At 41.0% G+C, this 27,044-nt stretch overlaps 1 protein-coding gene across 2 annotated transcripts in view; it reads right to left on the bottom strand.

The window, feature by feature from the left end:
* Nucleotides 1-27,044, bottom strand: part of TMEM45A (transmembrane protein 45A) — a 105,855-nt gene that overhangs the window by 3,168 nt on the left and 75,643 nt on the right. For both annotated transcript variants that reach the window (XM_079767109.1, XM_079767110.1), the window contains 4 exons: nucleotides 16,883-17,077; nucleotides 15,375-15,587; nucleotides 13,901-14,085; nucleotides 5,922-6,067 (listed from right to left, as the gene is read on the bottom strand). In XM_079767109.1, the coding sequence (XP_079623235.1) occupies nucleotides 5,922-6,067; nucleotides 13,901-14,085; nucleotides 15,375-15,587; nucleotides 16,883-17,077 (739 nt within the window). The remainder of the gene's footprint in view (nucleotides 1-5,921; nucleotides 6,068-13,900; nucleotides 14,086-15,374; nucleotides 15,588-16,882; nucleotides 17,078-27,044) is intronic.

The raw sequence follows: 27,044 nt of genomic DNA, 5'->3' as shown, positions 1-27,044 counted from the left end.
TATTAACCATGATTGCCTTGTTCTGATTGAAGAAAGGACATTCTAACCTGGCTGGGAGTTGTACACCCCTGGGACATGGAAGTCAACCTTGTACCTGGCAATCAGCCTTAGACCGGGTGTCAACCTTGGAATGCAGTCCATTCTCATTCAATAACTTCCTAATATCATGGAAAGATTAACACCTTGTTGCCAAAAAAAATGGAGTCTCGCCCCCAATCCCCATTGCCTACTTCCCCATGCCTATAATTCCTACTTTCCCATGTAATCTTTGTCCTAACCAATATGAACAGCTGGCTTATAGGGGATTGGAGAGCAGATTTTTGTGGATGACCTGCTGCTCTCCCATACTACCAGCATCCTATCTAATAAAAGAGAAACATGCAAATTGACCATACCTCCGCTACACCCACAAGCCACATCCACCAGCCAATCTGGAGTGAGTATGCAAATTAACCCAACCAAGATGGTGGCGGCCATGGAGCTGAAGCAAGCAGGAGGCTTGGGTTGCCCCTGGAGATGGAGGAAGCCAAGCTTCCCCTGACCTGGCCTGCCCTGGCCTCCGCTCAAGGCTACAAAGTTTCAATTATAGAAGATAAATAAATCCCAGATACCTGCTTCCAGCCTATGCTTGGGTCACCGGGGGGCGTGGCTGGCCTGCAAACCACCACAGGCCCCTCACCCAGGCCTCCCCACACCCCAAGGGAACCCCGACCCTGATCCGGGACATCCTTCAGTGCAAACCAGCCAACCCCCACCTGTGCACCAGGCCTCTATCCTATCTAATAAAAGAGTAATATGCAAATTGACCATCACTCCAACACACAAGATGGTTGCCCCCATATGGTCAAAGATGGATGCCCCCATGTGGACACAAGATGGCTGCCACAAGATGGCCAGCAGGGGAGGGCAGTTGGGAGGGACCAGGCCTGCAAGGGAGGGCAGTTGTGGGTGATCCAGTTAGCAGGGGAGGGAAGTTGGGAGGGACCAGGCCTGCAAGGGAGGGCAGTTTGGGGCAATCAAGCCTACAGGAAAAGGCAGTTGGGGGGGAGCCAGGCCTGCAGGGGAGGCCAGTTGGGAGTGACAAGGCCTGCAGGGGAGGGCAGTTGGGAGGGACAAGGCCTGAAGGGGAGGGCAGTTAGGGGCAACCAGGCCAGCAGAGGAGGACAGTTGGGGGCAACCAGGCCTGCAGGGGAGGGCAGTTGGGAGGGACAAGGCCTGCAGTGGAGGGCAGTTGGGGGCAACCAGGCTGGCAGGGGAGGGCAGTTGGGGGTGACCAGGCTGGCAGGGGAGGGCAGTTAGGGGTGACCAGGCTGGCAAGGGAGGGCAGTTAGGGGCAATCAGGCTGGCAGGGGAGCAGTTAAGCATCAATCAGTCTGACAGGGGAGTGGTTGGGGGTGATCAGGCTGGCAGGCAGAAGCGGTTAGAGGCACTCAGGAAGGCAGGCAGGCGAGCAGTTGGGAGCCAGCAGTCCTGGATTGTGAGAGGGATGTCCAACTGCCCGTTTAGGCCCAATCCAGGCAGTCAGACATCTCTTCAAGGGTCCCAGGTTGGAGAGAGTGCAGGCTAGGCTGAGGGACACGCCCCCTGTGCATGAATTTCATGCACCGGGCCTCTAGTTATTGGAATAAATGCTCATATATGATTCAACCCTGTCTGTGCTTAATTGGCTCAAGTAGTGACAAGTAGCCCGAACCCATCAGTTGTCCGGTTTCAAAAATGGGCAATATTTCTCAACCCATAGAGAATGGCTTTTGAAATAGTTCTGTGCAACAGGTGTGTTTAAATATGACAGTTAGCTCAGCTGGCATGGTTCAGTGGTTGAGCATCAATCCATGAATCAGGAGGTTCCTAGTTTGATTCCCAGTCAGGGCACATGCCCAGGTTGTGGGCTCAATCCCCAATAGGGGGCGTGCAGGAGGCAGCCAATTGATGTTTCTCTATCATTGATGTTTCTCTCTATCCCTCTCCCCCTCTCTAAAATCAATAAAAACATATTTTTAAAAATAAATATGAAATTTAGTAAAACATGTAACAAGATTTCCAAACAGATAAGTTTCTTCTGTGAGCTGTCATAATAAAGACTGCAGGCATGGGACTGGATGAAGCAATCTTTGAACCATTTGTCTTGGAAAACTGGGAAGTACAGCTTCATTTTTCAGAGACTTGGACGGGGGGGGGGGGACAGGGGGGGGGGGAAGAGCTGAGGTTCCATAACTCCATTTTGCTGCCATGGTAATCTTTGTGCTATGTCAAACATACAATGTCCTGAAAATCCATCACCTTTCACCGAGTCATAAATGATTCCACAGTCAAACCCTGACAATGAGACTTTCAAAGAGCCTTATGATTATAGGACTGAATTAGCCTGCCACGTGACCTCACTATAAGTCAGTACGGTACTAACTCTTCATGATATTTTTTAAGCTATTGCTTAAGTTTATATCAAAATGTCAGAACATGAGCTCCCAGTCTTATATTTTCAAGAGCAATATGAGAACAAAACTGAAAAGCATCTAAAACATGATTTCCAAACAAATGAAGCCTGTATTCAAATAACTCTGAAACAGATCTATTAAAACTAAGTGTTTATTGAGCACCTACTATATGTTTGACAGTGTGCCAAGAACTGTGAGAAACATGAAAAAGGTATTTTCATCAAGGCAACACAATCTAACAGCTAAAACTAACATGAGCTAAGCACAAACATCACACAAGATCACAATTGTTCAAATGTTTGGTAGAGACTAAAGTGATATAAAACTCATGAAGGGGATAAGTGAGGGCTAGGATAATCACAGTAGTTTTTGTAGAAGAGATCGGCATTTAATTTGATATGCCAGGTAGAGGGAACTACAAGTTCAAAAGGTTAAAGGGAGGGGAGGCAGAGGTTGAAAAATAAACATGGCATTCCTAGAGAACTGTAAGTGGATTTGAAAATTATTAAGGGTCTGAAGGTTTCTGAAACAGGAAGAGACAGTAGTCTTCTTTGGGCTCTGAAAGGGAGCTGACATGCAGTAGAGAGGTTCCCTGAATGTTGGCATTGGTCTTGGAGGCTGCCCAGCCCCTAAGGAGATGAGGCCCAGATGTCAGCCTAGAACAACAGAGGAAGAAGCCAAGTTTCACTCAATAGCAGAGCTAGCCTTAACCACCAGCTCGTGCACAAACTTTGAGGGAATGGGATAGGACTTGTAGAAATTAGTCAATGAGAAGATAAAATTTCCCAGCACCCAAAGCACTTAAAGAGGCAACTACGGATCACAGTGGGCTGACCCAAAGCCTAGCAAAGACATCTGGGAGACCTTTTCTTAATGGTTTCCTTACTCAGAGAACCAGCACCAAAGCTACTTCAGAAACTCAAAGAAGCATAGAACAGGAGAGGTGGCGGCGTGGGGGAGTGAGGGGGGTGGGGTGGGGCAAGTCTAAAGAGAAGAGTAGAAAGCTAGGAGTCTGAGAGTAGAAAGATAGGAGGCAGAGGTTGAGACCCCACTAGGCCAAAAGCAGCTGCTGAATTTTAGGAATCTAGGGAACCTGATAGATGTGTGCTGTCCAATATGGTGGCCACTATGAATATGGATATTTAAATTAAATTAAAATGGATGTGACACTAGGAACATGTCAACATGCTCAATAATCACATGAAGCTCATGGCTACCATAATGAAGGCTGCAGATAAAGAACATTTCGATCAGTGCTGAGGTCTAAAGGATTACGCATTGCTGGCTGCATGCCTAGTAGCTAGGATCAGCCAGGCCACTTGTGGTTTGGCATTAGCTACCTTGGAGAGAGGACCATGTTCACCCCTTCCTGGTCCTACTCATCCTTCAAACTGCAGCTTAATTCTCAATTGTGAGGAGGCCTCCTCTGAGTTCCAATCGTGCTTTCTTCTTCTACTATTTCCACTTAATGCACTGTACTTAAATTATCTGTCTCTCCCCACAGAGTCTATACTTACACATTTTTTATACAGGAGAAGAACAAGAATAAGAAGAATAGCAAAAAGAACAAGAACAATAAGAATAACTTTCATTGAGCTCTTATTATGTTCTGAGCAGTTTAAATGCATGATCTTATTTAGGTACTACTTTTATCCCCATTTTGCAAGCAAAAAACCTGAGACTTATTATAGCTAACTAATCTGCCCAAAGTCAGACAGCTGATAACAACAGAACTAGGAATATGTGTTCTTATCAATCTGCTCTATTGCTCCTCACTCATCATAAAACATTGTATCAGGGTCCTTGTAAAAACATGTACGGAATCTTACTTTTAGAAATCTATGCTAATAAAAGGGTAATATGCTAATTAGAGCAGATGTCTTCCAAACATCCTTCCAGACAAAGCCACAGTGGCTGCGAGGGCCAAAAGCAGACAGCCATGGTGGCGGCTGCAAGGACTGAGGGCAGGCAGCCACAGCGACGACTGCAAGGGCTGTGGGCTCAGGCAGCCGTGGGCTCAAGCAGCCATGAGCCCTGGCAGCTGTGAGGCCCGGGGCTCAGACCTTGCAGCCACAGTGCCCTGGCTGGCAGTGGCAGCAGCAGTGAGGGGGTGATGGGGGCGGTGCCTTCCCCTGGTCAGCCGGTTGCCTCCTGCAGAGGGAGGCCAGACTGGGGCTTAGGCCCACTCCCCAAGCCTTCAGTAGGACATCCCCTGAGGGCTCCTGGACTGTGAGAGGGGGCAGGCTGGGCTGAGGGACCTCCTCAGTGCATGAATTTTCGTCCACTGGGACTCTAGTCTACACTAATAAAAGAGTAAGATGCAAATTGACCGTGCCTTCGCGACGCCCACCAGCCAATCAGGAGTGAGTATGTAAATTAACCCAACAAATATGGCAGGTTGATTTACATACACAGGCACTGAGCAGTGGGGGGGGGGGGCAGGACGTTTGCATTGTCACCATGGCGACAACGCAGGCATTCCACACTGCCCCAGCAGCTCTGGGTCTCTGAGCAATGTGGGAAGGCGGAAAGGTGGCTCCAGGCCAGAGCAAAAAGGTGGCTCTGGCCAGAGCAAAGGCAGTGCTGGCAGCCAGGGGAAGGAAGGCCCATTCTTACATGAATCTTTGTGCATCGGGCCTCTAGTATTAGAATAAGTGTCAAATTAATCAGGTACTCAAATTTAATGGGAGACAAACATGTTGGTCAAAAATAACACCAGCCCTGGCCAGTGTGTGTTATTGGTTGGGCATTGTCCAGTATACCAAAGGATTTCCATTTCAATTCCCAGTCATGGGCACGTGCCTGGTTATAGGCTCAATCTCCAGAAGGGGGCATGCAGGAGGCAGCCAATCAATGTTTCACTCTCTCCCTCTCTCTCTGAAAATCAACAAACTATTCATTAAAAAAAAAAGAGCCCAGCCAGTGTGGCTCAGTGGTTGAGTGCCTACCTATGAACCCAATCAGGGCACATGGCTGGGTTTCGGGCTTGATCCCCAATAGGAAGTGTGCAGGAGGCAGCCCATTGATGCTTCTCTCTCATCATTGATGTTTCTATCTCTCCTTCTCCCTTCCTCTCTGAAATCAATAAAATATATATATGGGTTTTTTTAATTGACACCAAGCTTGGGAAGTGCTATAATTGATATACACCTGGGCTAACAGAGGGCTCAGTCACTGCAGGTGTGGGAAGGGCCATTCATAAGAGGAAAGATCATATGCAAATGCATGGAGGCACAGAAGAGTGTGTTGAAGGGTGAGTCATAGGTCAGAGGCACAGCAGAGACACTGCTGAGCTATTCTAACTTTAAGCCAGCATTTACTCTTTCTATTGGAAATTTCCGTGTTTGCAGATAGTTTTCTATATTACCCTGTCTGGTGGAATGCTAAGGAATGAAATCCCCTAAAATTTTAAGTTCATACTATCAAGTCTTGTTGATCATATATCAAGGAATAGAACTTCCATGAACAAAAAAATCACTGACTTACCAGATGACAAAAGCATAAATCCCTCCAATGATGATAAAGGTGAACGCATAATGCCAACAAAAGCATATGGTGAGAAACATAATGTTGTCATGATCCAGTAGATCCCATGCAGGACCTCCACTGGGGGGATAAAGGACAAAACCAATCTGCAATTTAAAACAAAAGCACACATTAAAATAATCAGCCACATTTCAAAATGCTTGGTTCCAAGAGGAATGGTAACCAAGACAACTTCCCATTATCTGAAATATACAGAGAAGACATCAGGTTTTATTGTCTGTTTTAGTAATATAGACAATACTAGTAGGTCATATTTTTGGGGAAAAAAATTTAAGGACATTTAAAGATCAATTTCAAGATATGCATAGTAATCATCTCTGGGGATTGGTGGACATTCAAAGAATGTGCTTAGGTTTCTAAATTGTGCAGTTTCACTTGGTTACTTCAAAATTAGAATACAGAAAGGTTTTAAAATAAATAAATGCCCACAGCTAACACTATGTTTGATGATGAAAGGCTGAAAGCTTTTCCCCTAAGATCAAAGATGTCTGATTTCACCACTTCTATTCAACATTATACTAGAAATTCTATCAGAACAATTAAGCAAGAAAAATAAATAAATGGCATGTAGATTGCAAAGGAAGAAGTAAATTTATTTATATTTACAGATGACATATATAAATATTAAAAACTCTAAAGAATCCACACCAAGAAAAACTGTTAGAGCTACGAAATTAACTCAGCATACTTGCAAGTTTACAAAATCAACATACAAAAGTCAGATGTATTTTCCATATGCAATGAGCAACACAAAATTAAATGGGGGGGGGAACCGTTCCACCCACTTTCAATAGCATTGAAAAAAATAAAATATAGAAGTAAATTTAATAAAAGAAGTTCAAAACTTATTGACTGAAAACTATAAAACATCATTGAAAGAAATCAAAGAAGATCTAAATAAATGGGAATACATCTCATGTTCATGGACTGGAAGATTTAACATTGTTAAAATGGCAATAATACACAAAGAAAACCCCAATAGCCTTTTTTTGCAGAAATAGAAAGCTGGTCCTAAAACTCATATGGAATTGCACAGGACCAAGAATAGTTAAAACAACTTTGGAAAAAAAAAAAGTTGTAAGACTTATGCTTACTGATTTCAAAATGTATTACTTCTGGACTCTCAATTCTGTTCCATTGGTCTGTGTTTTGCCAGTACCAATCATGTTCTGATTATTATAGCTTTACTAGAAGCCTGATGCATGAAGATTCGTGCAAGAATAGGCCTTCCTTCCCCTGGCTGCCGGCACCGGCTTCCCTCTGGCACCCAGGACCTGGGCTGCTTCACCCCGGCTGCTGCTGCCACCCACCAGGACCCGGGCTGCTTTGCTCCAGCTCCTGCCAGGCATCTGAGACCCAGGCTGCTTCGCTCTGGCCGCTGTCGCCACCAACTGGGGGCGCGCTCCAAGCCATGGCCACTCGGAGCATGCCCCCACCCCTGGTGTGTGTCCGCTGGGGTGGGGGCAGCACGCAGTCCCCTCCCGCCCATCTGTGCACGCAGCTCCTCATGAGCAGTCGTGATGCAGCCTCCTCCTGAGCCGGTTGTGATGCCCAGCTAATTTGCATATTACCTGTTTATATATATACACTGAATGGCCAGATTATTATGACCTCTGAACGCATAATAATCTGGCTACTCAGTGTATATCCTATATAATAAAAAGCTAATATATGCAAATTGTCCCCTCGACCAGGAGTTTGACCAGCAGGCAGGCCGGCCAACCGCCCATGTCCCCTCCACCTGGCCAGACTGGCCAGACCCCACCCATGCATGAATTCATGCACCGGGCCTCTAATATATAAATATACACTGAGTGGCCAGATTATTATGCGTTCAGAGATCATAATAATCTGGCCACTCAGTGTAGATAGATAGTATAGTCTGAAGTCAGGGAGTGTGATGCCTCTAGCTTTGTTCTTTTTCCCCCAGGATTGCTTTGGCTATTCGGGATTTTTAGTGGTTCCATACAAATCTGATGATTTTTGTTTTATTTCTTTAAAAAATGACATTGGACCCAGCCAGTATGGGTCAGTGGTTGAGCATTGAACTATGAACAAGAGGTCACAATTCAATTTCCGGTCAGGGCACATGCCTGGGTTGTGGGCTAGATCCCTAGTAGGGTTGTGCAGGAGGCAGCCCATCTATGATTCTCTCGCATCATTGATGTTTCTATCTCTCTATCCCCTGCTTCCTATCTCTCTGATATCAATATATATATATATATATATATATATATATATATATATATATATAATCACAGATGACATATATTTATGTCAAAAATATATATATATTAAATAACATTGGGATTTTTATGGAAATTACATTAAATCTGTGTATTGCTTTGGGTAATATGGCCATTATAACTGTTGATTCTTACAATCCATGAACACAGAATATTTTCCTATTTCATTGTATCTTTTTCAATCTCTTTGAATAATGCTTTGTCATTTTCAAAATATAAATCCTTCACATCCTTTGTTAAGTTTATTTCTTTGTATTTTATTTTTCTGATGCAATTGCAAAAGGAATTGTTTTTTTTAATTTCTTTTTCAGAAATTGTCATTGACAGTATATAGGAAGCAGTGGACTTGTACATTGATTTTGTATCCTGTAACTTTACTGTATTTGTTTATCATTTCTAGTAGTTTTTTGGTGGAGTCTTTAAGATTTTCTATATACAGAATCATGTCATCTACAAAATGTGACACTTTTATTTCTTCCTTCCCTATTTGGGTGCCTTTCATTTCTTTTTCTTGCCTGATTGTTCTGGCTAGGACTTCCAGCACTATGTTGAGTAAGAGTTCTGAGAGTGGGCATCCTTGTCTTGTTCCTGATCTTAGGGGGGAAGCTTTCAGTTTTTCACCATTGAGTATGATATTGGCTGAGAGTTTGTCACATGTGGCCTTTATTATGTTGAGGTACTTTCCTTCTATACCCATTTTATTGAGTGTTTTAATCCTAAATGGATGTTGTATCTTGCCAAATGCTTTTACCTCATCTACTGATAAGATCATATGATTTTTATCCTTTGTTAATGTGGTGCAGTGCATTGATCAATTTGTGTATGTTGAACCATCCTTGTGCCCCTGGAATGAACCCCACTTGATTGTGATATATTATTTTTAATGTATTGTTGTATTTGATTTGTTAGTGTTTTGTTTAGGATTTTTGCATCTGTATTCATTAGAGATATCAGTCTGTTATCCTTGCCAGGTTTTGGTATCAGAGTTTATGTTGGCCTCATATAATGGGTTAGAAAGTATTGCCTCTTCTTCAATTTTTTTAAAAAGTTTGAGAAGGACAGGTGACAAATCTTTGAATGTTTGGTAGAATTCACTAGTAAAGACATCTGGTACTGGACTTTTATTTTTGGGGAGGATTTATTGTTGTTTTTAAGGGAAAGCCTTTTTTTAATATATATAATCCTCACCCAAGGATATGTTTCTATTGATTTTAAAGAGAGAGCAAGGAAGGAGAGAGAGAGAGAGAGAGAGAGAGAGAGAGAGAGAGAGAGAGAGAGAGAGATCTGTGCCTTCTGTACATACCCCGACCAGAAGTCAAACCCACAACCTGAGTATGTGCCCTGACCAGGCATCAAACCCACGACCTTTCCCTGTATGGAATGTCCCTCCAACCAAATGAGCCACACCACCAGGGCCTTTTTAGGAGGATTTTTATGGTTGTTTCTATTTTATTACCATTGATAGGTCTATTTAGATTTTCCAATTCATGATTCAGTCTAAGAAGGTTATATATTTCTAGGAATTTACCCATTTCTTTTAGGTTATTGAATTTGGTGGCATATAGTCTTTCATAGTATTCTAGTTTGGTCGTTTGTGTATCTGTGATGTCTGTGGTGACTTCTCCTCTGTCATTTTTTTATTTTGTTTATATGAGTCTGATGGTCCCAAGAGTATAGGTGTGTATTTTCTCTAATCTATCTGTACACTGTTTATGCACTAGTTTAAACATACATGGAGAAGTAGCAAGAGAAAAAATATCGTAGAAAGCAAATCATTATATAATATTATTAGTTTAAGAGACAGTTTGGTCATAAGCATTCATACATCACACATTGCAACAGAACATGGAAGCATAATAAATTCACCTAAGTCTCCAGACCTTTTTTTTTTACTTTCAGAGGAATCTAATGGTGGGGAGAGTTAGTATGGCTAAACCTTCATTTCCTGCCAGTGTGTGTTTGTATTGGTGTTAAATGTTCATTTTTTTTAAGGTTTCACATGTTATTTAGTCTGGCCACCAGGAAAAAATAAACTATTTTAGACATACTGATAGGTAGAAAACATTTTAAATAATCTAGATTTATGCCCTAAGTCCTCAACCTCATAGCTCTTCCTCAGAAAAGTTTTGGGGGAAATAAGAAAGCATATTTTTCTGCCAAAAGATACAACATTAAACCGATAAACTCTCAGTTGTGACAGCCCACACATTCCTCCCTAAAATTAATTATTAATTATAATGGAACACTAATTAGTTTAATTAATTCTGCTCTTATCTTTATTATTGTTTTTCTTCAACTCTCTATGAGTTTCCCCTTTTGGTCTTACTTCCTAACTTTTTTATTTGAACACTTAACTCCTTAACAAACTTGAAGTAGTAAAAGGACAGAATACACTTTCTTTTCAAATACATGGAACATTTGACATTGGGCTATATCCTAAAGGAAGTCTCAACACATTTCAAAGACAGCACATTCTCTGACCCAAAGCAATTAAACTGGAAAGGAATAATAAGAAGAAAAGTATTTTTGTAAACTTAATACTACATTCCTAAATAACTCATATATTAAAGAAGAAAGCACATGGAAAATGCAACATTCAAAATTGCCCAAGAATGAAAACTATCACACATCAAATCTTAAGAGAGGTAGCTATGGCAGTGTGTAGAGGAAAATCTATAATCTTAAGTGGGTTTTTTTTAGAACAAGAATGACTGCAAATAAATAAGCATTCATCTCAAAAAAACTTAAAAAAAGAGAGAAGCAGAATACAGTCTAATAACATCAAAGCAAAAACTCAAAAATAAGGAGAAATTGACAAGTCCAGAAATATCTGTCAAAGATATCAATGGGGTGAAGGGATTGAAAAGTAGAAGTACAGATTGGTATTTACAAAATAATCATGGGGATATAAAATACAGCATAGGTAATATAGTCAATAATATTATAACTATGAATTATGCCACATGGGTACTGGAAATACCAGGAGGACCACTTTGTAAAGCATATGATTGTCTAACTACTGTGCTGTGCGCCTGAAATCAATACAAAATAACATTGAATGTCAACTCTGATTGAAAAAAATGTTTAAGGAATATAGCAGGTATTAACAACACAAAGAGTTCCAAAGCCTGGCTTCATTCCTCACCTTAAGAGGAATCCTTATTTTATTTTAGTTTAGTTTAGTTCCACTGGAACCAAATCACCAACCATCACTGTGTGCTATAGGCCTGCAGCCCAGCACTTCTCCTGCTGGGCAGTTCTGTTCTGTCTGGTCCACAAGGGAGCTTGCTCTGTTTTTGTTCATACTATTTAATTGCAGCTAGGTATTTCTTTACTGCCGGAAACAAATCAGTTTCACTAAAAGAGAGGTGTTGACAGGAAGCCAGGAAGGCTGGTCAACACCCTTAATTGCTCTAACCACTCACCCTTTAGTTGAGACATTGTTAGCTGAAGCAGCCTCCACCTTTGTTTTTCCCATGTAAATTTCTGTTTATCCTGGCTAAGATGTTTTCCCCAAAGCCTCAATAAAAGGGATGGCAGGGCCAGAGCAGTGAGTAGTTCTCCCACTAGAGTTGGACTACCGCCTGGCCCCCCATTTCGCCAAATTGAATTTCTTTAAGTCTCCTTTCATTTGTGTGCGGCCCTTCTCCAGAACTCGAACCCTGAACCGGAACCCTGGACCACTCGGGACGTGGAAAGGGATTCCTACACTTTACTTTCTTATTTTTTGTTTGTTTATTTTCTTCTTTTAACTTATTTTTTTATGTTATAAGTAGTTTTGATATTGCATCTGTCATTGTTATTTATTTGGAACAGAGAAGATACACTGACATATAAACTCACTGTGTCATCTTGACCAGAAGTTATCTCTTTAAAACTTGTTTTTAGCCCTGGCTGGTTTGGCACAGTGGAAAGAGCATCAGCCTGCGTACTGAAGGGTTCTGGGTTTGATTCCGGCCAAGGGCATGGACTAAGGCAACCAATCGATGTTTCTCTTTCTGTCTCTCTCTCCCTTCCACTCTCTCTAAAAACCAATGGAAAAATATCCTCAGGTGAGGATTAAAAAAATTATTTTAATTTATTTTTATTTGTAAATAGATAATAATATATGCACATGGTACAACAGTCCATCCAGGAGATTTAAAATGCATAATAATGTTTTATATTTCATTCTATTTAGATTCCTAACAGATGATAAATAATCTTAAAAACAAACTTCTGTAATATAAGCTTGTTAAATTCACCAATTATCAATTTTATCACATTATAGGACATTTGTTGCTTTTCCTATATAGTTCTTTCTTCAAAATAACATTTAAATGTAGCCTCTCTTTACTAACTCCTGTTCAAACAGCCTTTCTACTCCCCCACATGCTTAAATATCACATCTTTCCTACTCCCTGTTTTGACCAGGATGTTCCACTCCCCTTGCCTGAGGTGCCTTTTTCTCATTCCTTGTGGGAAATTCAAATTCCTGAAATAACCTCATGGTCCCAAATCATGGTCCCTCATGATTCCAGACTTTCTTTACATCTCTATATAGATACTAGAGGCCCAGTGCATGATTGAATCATGCACGTGTAGGGTCCCCTACACGCTTTCGCTTTTCGGTGGAGCTGGGTGCCTGTCCGCTGGTGCACCAGGCCTTTCAGAAGCCTCCGGCTCGGTGGAGGCTTCTGAAAGGCCTGGTGCCAGAGCAGACAGGCACCCAGCTCCCCCACTTTTGATGGTCCGCGGCCACTGAGGGGGGCTACCCTGCTGTTGAGAGGCGCAGGGGGCGGGACTCCCGCCCCCTGCGCCTCTCAACGGCCGCTGAGGGGGGCTGCCACGGACACCTGGCTACCCTGCCGTTGAGAGGCGTAGCTGGGTGTCCGCGGCAGGCCCCCTCAACAGCAGGGTAGCCCCCCTCAGTGGCAGCAGATCCGTGCCTCTCAATGGCCGGATAGGACACCCCGAGTCCCGCCCCCCAGCCTCCCGCCGCCCAATCGTGGGCGTAGCAGAGTGATGGTAATTTACATGTTACTCTATTATTAGATAGGATTGGGTTATGATTTCTCATTCTCTATAAAATATATATTCACTGATTGGAATACAATTTTTCAACAACACACCAAGGTTAGGGGTTTGACAGAGTAAAATGGAAAGAACCTGAGATTTGGCGTCAGACACCCACATTTAGATCCCAGTTTCATTACTTTGTGATCCTGGGGAAGTAACTTGGTCTCTTTGAGCCTCCCTTATCGGATTACGTTGGGAATGGTAATACCTAACTTACAAGTCATTGTAAGGACATAATGAAACAATGTGTGTGGAAGTCCTGTACAGTGGCTGGTCCTTAATTTTTTCTCAATAAATAATTGTTTCATGCCTTTCGTATTTTTCTCAAGCTTACTACCCAATCAGGCTGTAAGTTGCTTTAGCATCAAGGAATTGCTTCCAACTAAAAGCACCAGCTCAGAGTTCCTACCCAGTGCATATTCAGGTGTGTGACGAAGACGGACGCCCCCCACCGCTCTGTCATTGCTCCCACCGGGGCTGCTCTTGGAGGCCCACCTTCTCACGGCAGCAGCATACAGGAGGAAGTCCTGGGTTCTAGAGCAACATGCCCCACCAAACAAAGAGAGGAGGTCATAAGTGGAGACACGGGTACATGAACTGGAGGCTCCAACTCACCTGCCAGAACCAGCTCCCCTGAAGCAGAATAAAGCTCGTACGGAGAAGCTCCACGGTTATATTGGTGCGTACGAAGAGCTCCATGAAGGCAGCCAGGCCTGCCAAAAAGATGACCAAGACCAACAGCTGGTGCACGAAGACGTCTAGTATTTCCCGGCCGTGGGTGTGGTTGTAGAAAATAAAAGCTGATGGAGAGGGGGAACATCGTTTGTCTTTTTTAATGAAACCAGTTTCTCTCTCCCCTCTCCCCCACCACAGAATTCTACACGTACACACATTTGTTCCAAATATCTGGTGCCCACTGCTTCCCAGCTTCCCATAATAATGGCATTTTAGGAGTCATCGCTACCTCTTCAGAATGGAATTTTTTAAATTTAACACTCCTTTCCCCTCCCCAGCCTCTATTCTCTCCTCTAACACAGCATGACATTTTCAACTGACTAGATCTCAAAGCATCTTCAATGCAGGAGGAAGAATAATAACCATGCTGAGTGTGGGGAGCAGAAATTAGGGTGAGTGCACAGATGAATGAGACAAAGCCTTAAGGAGTTCAGTCTATTGGAGGAAGCAAATACATACATAAATCACTAGGTGCTCTGGAAGCTCCCAAGAATTAGTAGCTAATTACATTGTTTAATCCCATGGAAAGATTAGCTTCATCATCTTTTTTCCATTTCGATGAAGAAGAAAAGATGTTTCTTTAAAATATCATAACACCCTGAGATAGTAAGACTCATGTTGTTGGTGCCCACCTTTTACCTAGCCCTTGTTCTCAAAGAGGGGTTGACCGAAGTTCTTATCTTCACGTGTAGCAGGCAAGGTGGGGAGTTGGGAAATGACTGGCTCCTGATAATTTGGGGCTTTTTTAGTTCCACAATCAAGTCATTCTTTACAAATCACAATAAATGAAAACAAATCACTAAACACTTGTTTCCAGTGTTTCCCCATACAGTAACAGGGCGACCAACGGAACAAAAAATGTGGTTCTTCATTCATCTATCAAAAACAGGACCTCATATTTTTATGTGACTGAGTTTTTTGGACCCTATTCATCATGTAATGGTGGACTGTTACTATCTCAATATAAAAAAGGCTAGGTAGTAGGTGGTGGAAGCTACTCTGTTGTGTCTCCTCATTTTAGGATATTCATGTTTCACTATGTTGAGGTCAGTTTCACTTTTAAAATAATGATAATCTCCAGGATAACCTAGAGATAACTATGGCAGATGGTTCTTGATGTGAAATGTGGATAAAGCACTTTGAATGATTGTGCTTGTTCAGCTTTACTAAATGAGTCAGTAGGGAGGGAGAATCTTTGACATCCCACCTAGGGCATCAAATAGTTCACCACGGCCCAAACTGGTCACCCCATGGACCAGGGCTGCACCAAGACACTAAAGGCATGTTATTATAAAGGGCTAGTCAAATGTCCAAAAGTAGTTAAAGGTATAGGAAAATACTCACTCATACTTACCCTCCACAAATAGGGCATTTGACAGCATTAACTTGCTTAAAGAGGTAGGAAGTGAACGGATGGTGGAACATAGGATGTTCATCACGCCCATCAGCCCGAAGAAGAAATACATGGTGGTGTGATGCCAACCCAGGAGTTGGACCCACCGGCCTTCTTTGTAGTTATACAAGGACAGGTGGGGCCCTCCAACAATAAACTGTTCCCCAAGCATACCTGTAGAGGAACATATTAAAATTTTAGTAAGTCTCTTTATAACTTGACCGAGAAAGCAGGAAGATGCAGGAGGATTAGCCCACTGCTGAGTCCAATCTAGTGTTCTTTTAAATGACATTAATTCCTATTTCTGGGCTGTTGCCTAAGAGCTGAGCACTGGTGGTTTAGGCTTGTTTCAGAGGTCCGAATATTGGTTTGGATAATCACTTTTAATTAAAGACAGTCAATTCAGTCAAACAGCTGTTTCAGACCTTTAATGCTAAAGAGTCTAGTCCTACTTAGTTTCATGATCAGCTCCACTGATGATTTTAGTCCCTACTTTATTCTAATGACTAAATGAATCCTGAATGATTTGGGATTCGATTTGTAAGATCAGTCCCACAGAGGCTGATTGCTTCCTTCTTACCCGCTATATCTCTGGGTAGCTGCCACAAAGTAGGGAGCTGTGCTTGGTTTAGCATAAAAATGCTAACGCTCAGCTCTTCCCCCAATTAAGGATAACCGAGAAAGCACAGTCAGACATGGCATACGGTCAAGTCAGCTACACAAACAGTTGCACTTTCTTAAAAACGCTGTTTTATTTCTTAACCCATAGAATTTGATGTGGACATTTCTCTCTTGGGAAATGGTTGCTCTGGAATTTGATGGCCATAGCAAAGAGCTATGGCCATGAATTAAGCATGAAGAAAACCAAAGGATTATTAGGAAGTTTTGCCCTTCATAAAGGAGAAACTGAAGTAAAATTCTAAAAACACAGCACATTTTCACAGAATCATATAGTCAATGGAAAGGCCTGAGAAGTTGGCAGAACTAGCCTCCCTCTCCAATTTAGAAATCACACAGAAAGAATGAGTGCGTGAGGCAAGGCTTCTTCACACTATCCCTTTGTACACACTATTAACAGTGATTATTACTGAAGCTCTCCCATGATCCCTTGATTATTTTGAGGTCATTTGGAAAAATGCTTTCTGATGAAGTTTACTCTTTCAGGCATCAGAATACTTAGTATAAAATTATTTCAGAGGCTCCAGCTAATTCTCTAAAGGAAATTAACCCTGAGTGGGCAGGCAAGTTAATGACCATGACTAACCTATTAAGGAATAAACCTTTGTATAAATATGAAGTATCACCTTCTAACAATGATATAAGATAGAAATTACAATTAGAATATATGTTCAGAGATATCTTAAAGTAAAAATTCACTGTTAGCAATTTCTTGATTTGATATTAAATCTTCTCTTTGCATGTGAAAATAGCCAAAAGGAGAAAACAGAATACTGAAATAGTCCACTCACCAATTAAAGCCATGCCGATTATGACGATTCCCTCCACAATATCTATTCGATAGAATACTGCTTTGGAGCCAAAATACGAAGTCCGCTTGTGTTTTCTGCAGACATACTTCAGAATGCACTTTAGAGTCCACCAAATACCCATGATGATGAAGAAGGTTCCGGGGAGGGCATGACCCTTGAAACTCCCCATGATTACTGAGATAAGAACATACAGAAGATGAAAACCTTTTATTTCCAGAACTTAGCCAAACATCGCTTATTCCTTATCTTCTGATGATTATGGATACACCATTGATTCCAAGGAAATGATATTACTGTCAACAGTAGTAAATCCACTGAAATATCAATAATACCAGTAAGAAGAAAATTTCTCAGTCTTTGAACACTTACCTTGTTCTAGGCCTTGTGCCAAGTGTTTTACATGAGATCTCTAACCTAGTATTTATAATATACCTATGAATGAGAGATTATCCATGCCACATATTTATATATTATTTTTTCAATCCAAAGTATATAAAAACTTTTTATACCCAAGAAACTATAATTTGTACTGACTGCACTTACCATGATTTGGATATATTTTTGCATGGTTTTTTTTATTATTTTCTAATGGATATTGTCCTGTGATGCTTCTAAGCCTGTTCATGGGTATATTGAAAGTCTTCTTCACCCAAATACTTCAATCCATGGGTATCCCTAATATTTATTTTTCCTTATATACTTACATACACTATGCACTATGAAAAATAAAATTAATGACATGTATATTATTCAAAATAAAATTTCTTTTACTTTAAAAAAATTGGATACAGGTTTAGAGAAGTTAAAAGAATTACCCAAATCTCACAACTATTAAGCAAAAATTTTGTGGTTTTTAACAGGAAGCCCAAAAGGATTTCTTAAGGATGCCTCTCACAATCTTTTCCCTGAAGGAAAGTAATATGAAAGTTTTACTTTTATGTTTAAAACTTGAAAAGATATAAAATTGCCTACACATTTTTTTAAGTAGGTAACTTCAAAGTATCAAGAATCAAATGGAAGAGACCATCAGTGTGCATCAAATATCTGTGTGCTCCTCCACGCTTTTCCCAGCCTTCCTCCAGTTCAATCAGAACCATGTTTCTAGTTCCGGCCAATGGTCTGTGGCATTTATACCTTCAAGCTGAGTCACGTAAGAGCCTACCTGACTCCTTTAACTTCCCCTGTCTTGGCAACCTTGACATGGCATGTCTGCAACATAGAGGGTGGCTAACCAGCCCGCTTCAGATTTTGTTCAACCCTTGATTGTGCCAAGTCATTGAAACCTTGAGGCTTAATAGCTTAACCCAGCTGTTAACCCAGATAGATACCAAGGCAAATCCATTGTAAATTGCTGCATGTTGAAGCAATAGTAAACAGAAATGTTCTCCATTCTTGGTGAGCGCTATAGAAAATCAGTTTTGAATTGTGCAAGTTTTGAATTATGTGAGCAGCCCTTTGTTCACATGCATGATACCATCTATGGAATAAGAAAGAGAGAGTCCAGACTCAGCCTTGTAGATCTTACCATGAAAGGGGACTTCGGAGTTCCCTTGGCCCAGCAGAGTTCTTTATCTCCCTGGGTGGATATTGGGCCTCTTAATTCAGGGCAGACCCCTTTGGGTTACTTCCACATCCGCCTGACACAACTGTGATGTGTCAAGGGGGACTGTGAAACTGACTCAGATGATAAAAATCTCTTGAATATCTACTCAACACCCCAAATGGACATTTCAGCACATCCTGAGCCATGTGAACCATCCAAGAGACTCACGCTCAATAGATCACATAGTGCGGGGTCTTCTCCTAACTCTGACTCTAATTAGTGCTATGGTTTGGGGCATATCCTTAACCTCTTTGGGCCTTAGTTCTTAATTAATAAAAGAAAAGATGGCCTAGGTAATACCTGGAGTTCCTTCCTGCTCTAACACTCTATGATTCATTATCCTAACCACCATCTTCAGCATAATGTTCCTGAGTTCTCCTGTTTGTCTTGGTTTAGGCAACACTATGGGACTGAAAAATACTTCTATGTGGAATTTTAAAAATACATGCAGATTGTAAATTATTTGAGCTTTTCTGGGGAAAATTGATACGTTCTAAGGAGCCTTACAGGAACCCACTTCTAGAAATGTATCCTGAAAATATAACTGGAAATGTAGGCACCAAATTAAACACAATATTTATGTCTAAAATTAGGAGAATGATTAAACAATTTTATCATTAAATAAAGTTTTCAAATAACTTACACAACAGGAGATATAGTTACAGATCAAAATAGGATTTTCAAAAAAACTGAGAAGAGGCGTTGGATTCAGACTTAATAGAAATGAATCCCAACTTTATCATTTACTAGCTACATGACTTTGGGAAAGTTATTTAACCTCTAAGTGCCTCAGTTTTTTCTTCTGTAACATTGTACAAATAACAGAATCTACCTAGTAAAATTAAAATTAAAATGAGTTACTTTAATGCAACTAAGCCACAGTATTATTAAACAAGCACGTATTATTCTCAACCCACCTCACATTACCTAAGTAAAACAAAAGTAAACCCAGATAAAAAATTTTACTTGTATACTAACTGCTGAAAAGCAAGAAGCATCCATAAAATTCTCCTGGTTGTTATTCATGTACAATCTATAACATTTCTTCAGCTGTTATCTTAGAGGGTTACTGGAATTTTCTGTGGCTATTTAATTTCTTGATTGCAATTACAGAATATGTTTCTGGAAAGCAGAAACCATAAATGTATTCTTTTTACTCCCCTGTTGGACCTGGATAGTGGGTCATTTATTTAAAAATATCCCTACTCAACATACCACACATTTGAACTGATCATAATATCCACTCACCCACTGCCAGATAATCATTTCTTCCCCAGTTAGCCATTTTGGTTAACCACCATTCACACACTTGCTCAAATTCAAAATATGAAAATCACCATAGAGTCCACCTATGTTCCTGAAAATGAATTAGTTATTGAGACCTATTGCCTCTACTGCTTTACCATCCCCTACTCCAAATTTGGCTGACTTCCCGTAGCCCCTTCAATTGTATCCACTTGGGGGATCCTCCCTGATGGCCCAGATAGGAGAGAGGCCCTCTTACACCTATCAAGGTACCCAGTTCTCACTGTAATGAGCGAACCAGTCTATCTCAACACAGCCATTAGGATGTGATAAGGAGGGAATGGAAACTAAGTAGTTGATGGTTTTTAAAGAGGGCTATGAAGTGATCAGAGTGAGAGGGAAAATTAGTTCTTATTTCTACTTCAGTTATAAACTTCTGTATCTTTAACCTTTTAATCTAAAACAATCTGATGGTTTCAATCATTTTCTGTTTAAATGACACAAACAAAACAAAGTTAAAACAGGTTTGCTAGCCCTAGCTGGTTTGGCTCAGTGGATAGAGCATCGACCTGCGGACTGAAGGGTCCCAGGTTCAATTCCAGTCAAGGGCACATGCCTGGGTTTCGGGCTTGATCCCTAATGTGGGGCATGCAGGAGGCAGCTGATCAATGATTCTCTCTTATCATTGATGTTTCTATCTATCTCTTCCTCTCCCTTCCTCTCTGAAATCAATTATATATATATATATATATATATATATATATATATATATATATATATATATATATATATCAGTTTTGCTATATTTGCTTCACCCAACAGACCCAGTTGCTCCTGGCACTGCAAATGACATTCATTTTACTTCATTTTCAATGTGGAAAGAAAAAGTTGCTTAACTCCTTAAATATCACTTTAGTGTCATCTCCTAGATGACACCATTACCCATAGATCTATTTTTTGTTCCCTGCTTTAGCATTCCCTGTAGACAAAACTTATTACTTGTAAAATCCAAGTACTCCAGAGTTTGATTAGATCCTAATCCAAAGAACTGACACATTCCCCTTGGAAGGAGAACAGAGGGCATACCTCACCCACAAAGCAGAACATACCTGCCGGACAGCCAGCAGGAACCCCAGGGGAAATCTCCGGGCAAGGAAACAAACAGGTACTTTTTCAACACCCTCCCTGCCTGATCTCACCACTTACAATCTCACAAAGGGAAAATGGTTCTTCCAGGCCTACAAGAGTACAAGATTCAATCCCTGACTCCTAACTGCAGTTCATCCTAAAAATGCATACTCCTCCGCCATCCAAAAACCCCTCTGCTCCTAATGACACCAAACATCATCCTCTGGGTTAAAGATGAGATACAACTCCTAATACCCATATTGGCCCCTTTTCTTCTGACTGCCCCCCTCCAACCACACACACACACACACACACACACACACACACACACACACTCATTCAATACCAAAAGGGAAATATTTTAAAACTCTGGCAATTAGAGATAATATTGGTTAAATCCCAAGATCTAAATTGGGTGTTAGGTGTTAATTCTCAGTATTACAGTCACATGAAGTTCAGACTAGGCCTCTGCACAGAAAGAGGAAAGAGGATCCGAGAAAAATATTCTACAGTTTTCTTAGTGAAATTAACCAAATAGCTAACTCCAATAGAAAATAAATACCATGGAGAAAAACTTAAACCAAAATTTCACCTTGAGCCACCACTAAAATAAAGTATTCCTAAATCTTAATTAATGACTCATATTCCAAAACACATCTGTAAATTCTAATACACCAAAAAAATTTGAACTACTTCTTGATCTCACTTTACTATTTGCCTTAACACTTAAAGCAAAGTGTGTGGAAGCATATGTAGCTTTAAATATTTTTGATTCTCAAGCATTTCATACTAGCACTTTCTCTCCCAAATTTCAACTGTTTTGAGGTTTTCTTAGTTAAACTATTCTTACCTTCACAGTTTTCTCAATGTCAAGTTCAACTCAATTCTCTTCTTCCCAGAATTTGTAATGGTTCTGGTCTCAAGAAGGAAAAGCAGATACTGAATGTTCTCAATCTAAAGCTCTTCTTCCTTGGAGATTAAACCAATGTGCTCATGTCTCCAGGAATGAAGTTGAGCAGATGAGCCTTCAGAATGTCACAATTCCTGCATAAATGGGGATCCAGGGACCACACCCTTTTGAGCATCATACCTTTCTGTCTAAACTTGTGCCATAGAGTATTTCCCAATGAGGCTCACCTTGTTACCCCGCCCACATGACCACTAGTTTCAGGCAAGTACCATCTGCTATGAGAAGGAAAGCCAGTGGGGCATGTGTGATCATTGCTCTCTCTCTCAAGGCCATCAAGATGAACATAAGACAAAGGAAATGGTTATGGCAGTGGGAACATACTTGTTAGACAAGTCCTATAAAGACAATCCATTTCCTAACGTACAGTACCTCAAGCAAGAGATTGCCACAGGTGCCAGGGCTGGAGTCATGACCAAAACCAAAGTTATAAGAATAACAAAAGATGATGGAAAAATTGTGATAGGTCCATAATGAAGTTCACTTGCTCCAAAGGAATATACAATCTGGTAGAGAGATAAGTGAACAAACTATTCTAAGCCAATGTGAGGTTTGCACAACGTGAACTGGGAATAAGAAGAAAGGAACAATATGACTAACCTTGAGAGTAGGCAGCTGTTATCCTGTCTGTTAAATGCTTGGTGAGCAAGGGCCATGCCCCTCCCATATAATGTTTTGCACCTAATTAGTACTCAATAAATAGTCAGTGAATAATGACCTCCTGCATGGACCTGACCTCCCTACAACACTGACTTGTGTGGCAACCAGTATCAAAAACAGCTGTAGTGCTATTTAAATGCAGATTCCTGGGCCCCACTTCAGTTCTACTGAATCCATCAGCAGGGGGAGGCCCAGGAGTCTAAATTTCAACAAGCACGCACCAGTTAATTTTTATGTATTCTTGAGTTTTGAGAACCAAAGTCTTAGAGTATATGAAAACAAGCAGCGTGGCACTATGACAGAAAATTTTAAATGTAACCTCCCCACCACCATACCCCAGAGGACATTTGTCAACTGTCAGGTGTCATAAACCCTGGCACCTAATGTGTTTGCTGATATTGGGTGGAGGTGGGTGGTTCAACAGCTGCTCCTGAGGCCAGAGTAATAATATGACTCTGTCACAAGACAATAACAATTCTAGAGTGCCACCATTCTAGTTATTTTATTTTATCATATATAATTAAGGTCTTATTTTATTTTGATCTCTTCTATATCCTGTCTTTTATTACCATACCCATCTAAATCTTTAAATAATTAAGACCATCTATGTCACATGGACAATTCTTAACCAAACATCCAGAATGACAAACAGAACTGTAAACTTGAAAATATGATGGATGGTGAGGCAAATAGAAAGTAAGAACAAATGTTATGTTGCATCACCTGCCTGTAACCAACTCTTCAATGTAAATAGGAGCCTTCAATGTAAATAGGAGTTCTGTTAGTAGTGTTGCACCTGAGATGGGAAGGAAGCTACATTCATTAAACATCTGGTATGTGCTAATAACTTTTCAGTTATCCTATCTTTGACACAACTCAAGAAAGTATTATTTCCACCGTAGGTATGTGGAAGCTGAGATGCCAAGAGATTTACTAACCTACTCTAAGTCACAGAGTTAGTATAGACCAGAGCTAAGATTCCAAAACCCTTATATATCTGATTCCAAATCTCATACCATTCCAAGGCAAACACTAGGAAACATCTGTGATTAGTCCATCAAACAATTTTTATCAATAACCTTTCAATAGGTTAAACACTGTAGGGAAAAGGCTTCTCCTTCTGGGACTCTCTATGATTGAGTCATCAGCACATGTAAAGGAGGTGAAGCTTTGTATGTAGCCTGAGTACTTATTTAACACTAGAGGCCCAGTGCACAAAATTCATGCACGGGGATGCGGGGTGGGTGTCCCTCAGCCCAGCCTGCACTCTCTCCAACCTGGGATGCCTCTCACAATCCAGGACTGCTGGCTCCCAACCTCTCACCTGTCTGCCTGCCTAATTGCCCCTAATCGCTTCCGCCTGCCAGCCTGATCACTCCCTAACCACTCCCCTACCAGCCGGATCGACGCCTAACTTCTCCCCTGCTGGCCTGATTGCCCCTAACTGCCATCCCCTGCCAGCCTGGTCACCCCTAACTGCCCTCCCCTGCCAGCCCGATTGCCCCTAACTGCCCTCCCCTACAAGCCTGGGCCCCCCCCCAACTGTCCTCCCCTGCAGGCCTGGTCACTCCCAACTTCCCTCCCCTGCTGGCCCGGTCACTCCTAACTGCCCTCCCTTGCCAGCCTGGTCACTCCTCACTGCCCTCCCCTGCAGGCCTGGGTTCCCCGCAACTGTCCTGCCCTGCAGGCCTGGTTGCCCCCAACTGCCCTCCCCTGCTGGCTTGATTGCCCACAACTGCCCTCCCCTGCCAGCCATCTTGTGGCGGCCATCTTGTGTCCACATGGGGGCGGCCATCTTTAACCACATGGGGGCAGCCATCTTGTGTGTTGGAGTGATGGTCAATTTGCCTATTACCTCTTTATTATATAGAATTATTATATAGAATGCTATGATCAAAGTCAGAGTGGACCGGGCTGCAAACAAAAGGTAAAGCTGAGCTGAGTCGTCAGCAAGGACTTCATTTGACAGCAGTTTAGATGCTATGAGTATCAGTGATGTGGTAAGAATCTAAAGAAGTCATTCTATAGTTCCACTTTATACTGCTTCACAAGTTCAAGTCAATGAACAATGATTATTTTATATATATCTAAGGATCTGCTTCAAGTTATTGGGGACTCCATGGTGAGCAAGTATGTTCATTTTCTATTGCTTCTGTAACTCAGCTGGAAAATGTTCTCCAATTTTAAGGGGACAGGTGACTAATTTAATCACATCTGCAAAATAATCCCTTTTGCCATGTAAGGTAATACATCACAAGTTCTAAAAATTAGAACATGGCAGGTAGAATGGGACATTATTCTGTCTACCATTGCAACATGGAAGGGTTAACAGTGTGTCCGGATAAAGAAGACAAACACATAGGACTGTGATACCAAAGAGATGAACTAAGATTTATGATAAAGGAATAAAATACTAGAGGTGTGCTCATTCACTGCTGGTGGGAATGCAGATTAGTACAACCACTATGGAAAGCAATCTGGCGATTCCTCAAAAAATTAAGAATAGAGCTACCATAGGACCCATCAGTCCCTCTCGTGGGTATATACCTGAAAACCTCAAAATCATGTGTTTGCAAATATATATGCACCCTATGTTCATTGCAGCATTATTCACAGTGGCCAAGACATGGAAACAACCAAAGTGTCCTGCAATACAGGATTAGACAAAGATGTGGTACATCTATACAATGGAATACTACTCAGCCATAAGAAAGGATGAAATACTGCCATTTGCAACAACATGGATGGACCTTGAAAATATGCTAAGTGAAATAAGTCAGTCAGAAAAAGCTAAGAACCATATGATTTCACTCATATGTGGAATATAAAACTAAAACTCATCAACACAAATAAAAGTGTGGTGGATGCAAAAGGGGAGAGAATGAGGGGAGACGGGGATCCTAATATATGGTGACAGGAGATTTGACTTTGCGTGGTGGGCACATGGTGCCGTATACAGATCTTGTAACATAGAAATCCACACCTGAAACCTATATAACCATGTTGACCAATGTCACTCCAATAAGTTTAATAGAAATAATATTTTTATGTGTTGAGCCCCTTCTTTTAATTTAGGGGCAGGAGAGAAACATATGATAGGATCTTGGAAGACTATAAGGGCCATTTGAGCTGGATCTTTTGAAAGGTGGAGGTAAAAGGGAACAGCACTCCAGAAATAAGGAACAGCATGAATAAACTCATGGTGGCAGAAACATACAGGAGATGTTGAAGTCATTTCTACCACAGGAGTAGGAGCCTAAGAAAATACAGCTGGAATGCCAACATTTCGGAGAAGTTGGTAAGTGGCAGAAAAAAAACAATACAAATAACCACTCAATGGAAAGAAAGTGCTTTTGCAATTAAGTCTCTAGTTATAGATAAAAATTAAAGTAGACCTCTACCTCACACCAGATTCTAAATTAAATTTTCGGTGAATTAAAAACCTAATTGTGAGAAATCAAATTTTAAAGCTTTTTAGAAGAAAACATGGAAAAGTTCCTATTGACCTTGGGATAGGGAAGATTTTTTAAACAAGACACAAAAAGCAAAATAATGAAACAAAGAACTAATAAATTTGAGCACATCAAAATTTAAAACTTTTACACATGAATGGCAAGGAAGCACAGGAAAAAATGTTCAACATGATTAGTTATTTGGGAGATGTTAATTAAAATAAATACCAACACACATTCACTAGAATGGCAAAATTTTAGAAGACTGACAATATCAAGTATTAGCAAGGATAGGGAACAACTGGACTGTTTGTTTGTTTTGTTTTGGATATTTTTCCATTGATTTTTAGGGAGAGTGGAAAGGAGGAAGGGAGGGAAGAGAGAGAGAGAGAAACATTGATTTGAGATAGACACATCGATTGGCCCGCATATAACCTGGGATCGAACTTGCAACCCAGGCACATGCCCTTGATCGGGAATCAAACCCGTGGCCCTTGGGTGCATGGGTGAACACTCTACCCACTGAGCTACATTAGCCAGGGCTTGAATAACATCTTAGTTGATTCCAAGATTTGGCAATTATGAGTAAGACTTCTATTAATATTCATATGCAGGTTTTTACATGTACATAAGTTCCCAACTCATTTGAATAAATGCCTAAGAGCACAAGCCTGGATCATATAATAAGAGTATGAGTAATTTTGTAAGAAGCTGCCAAAGTGCCTTCCCAAAAGCCTGTACCATTTTGCATTCCTGCCAGCAATGAAAAAGAGAGAGTTCTTATTGTTCCAAATCCTCTCATGCATTTAGTGTTGTCAGTGTTCAAGATTCTCATCATTCTAATGTGTGTGCAGTGACTTTTCATTGATTGTTTTAATTTGATGTTCCTTGATTGACATATGATAATTTTCCACCTGTTAATCTTCTTTGGTGAGGTATCTATTCAGACCTTTTGCTCATTTTTCAATTGGGTTATATTTGCTTTCTTACTGTTGATTTTTAAGAGTTCTTTGTATAGTTTGGATGTCAGTCCTTTGTCAGATATAATTTGCAAATATTTTTCCCCAGTCTGTAGCTTGTCTTTTC

Source organism: Cnephaeus nilssonii (genome assembly GCF_951640355.1).
Source record: "Cnephaeus nilssonii genome assembly, chromosome: 3".
In the NCBI taxonomy this organism is placed as follows: Eukaryota; Metazoa; Chordata; class Mammalia; order Chiroptera; family Vespertilionidae; genus Cnephaeus; species Cnephaeus nilssonii.
This window is presented reverse-complemented; position numbering and strand designations above follow the sequence as displayed.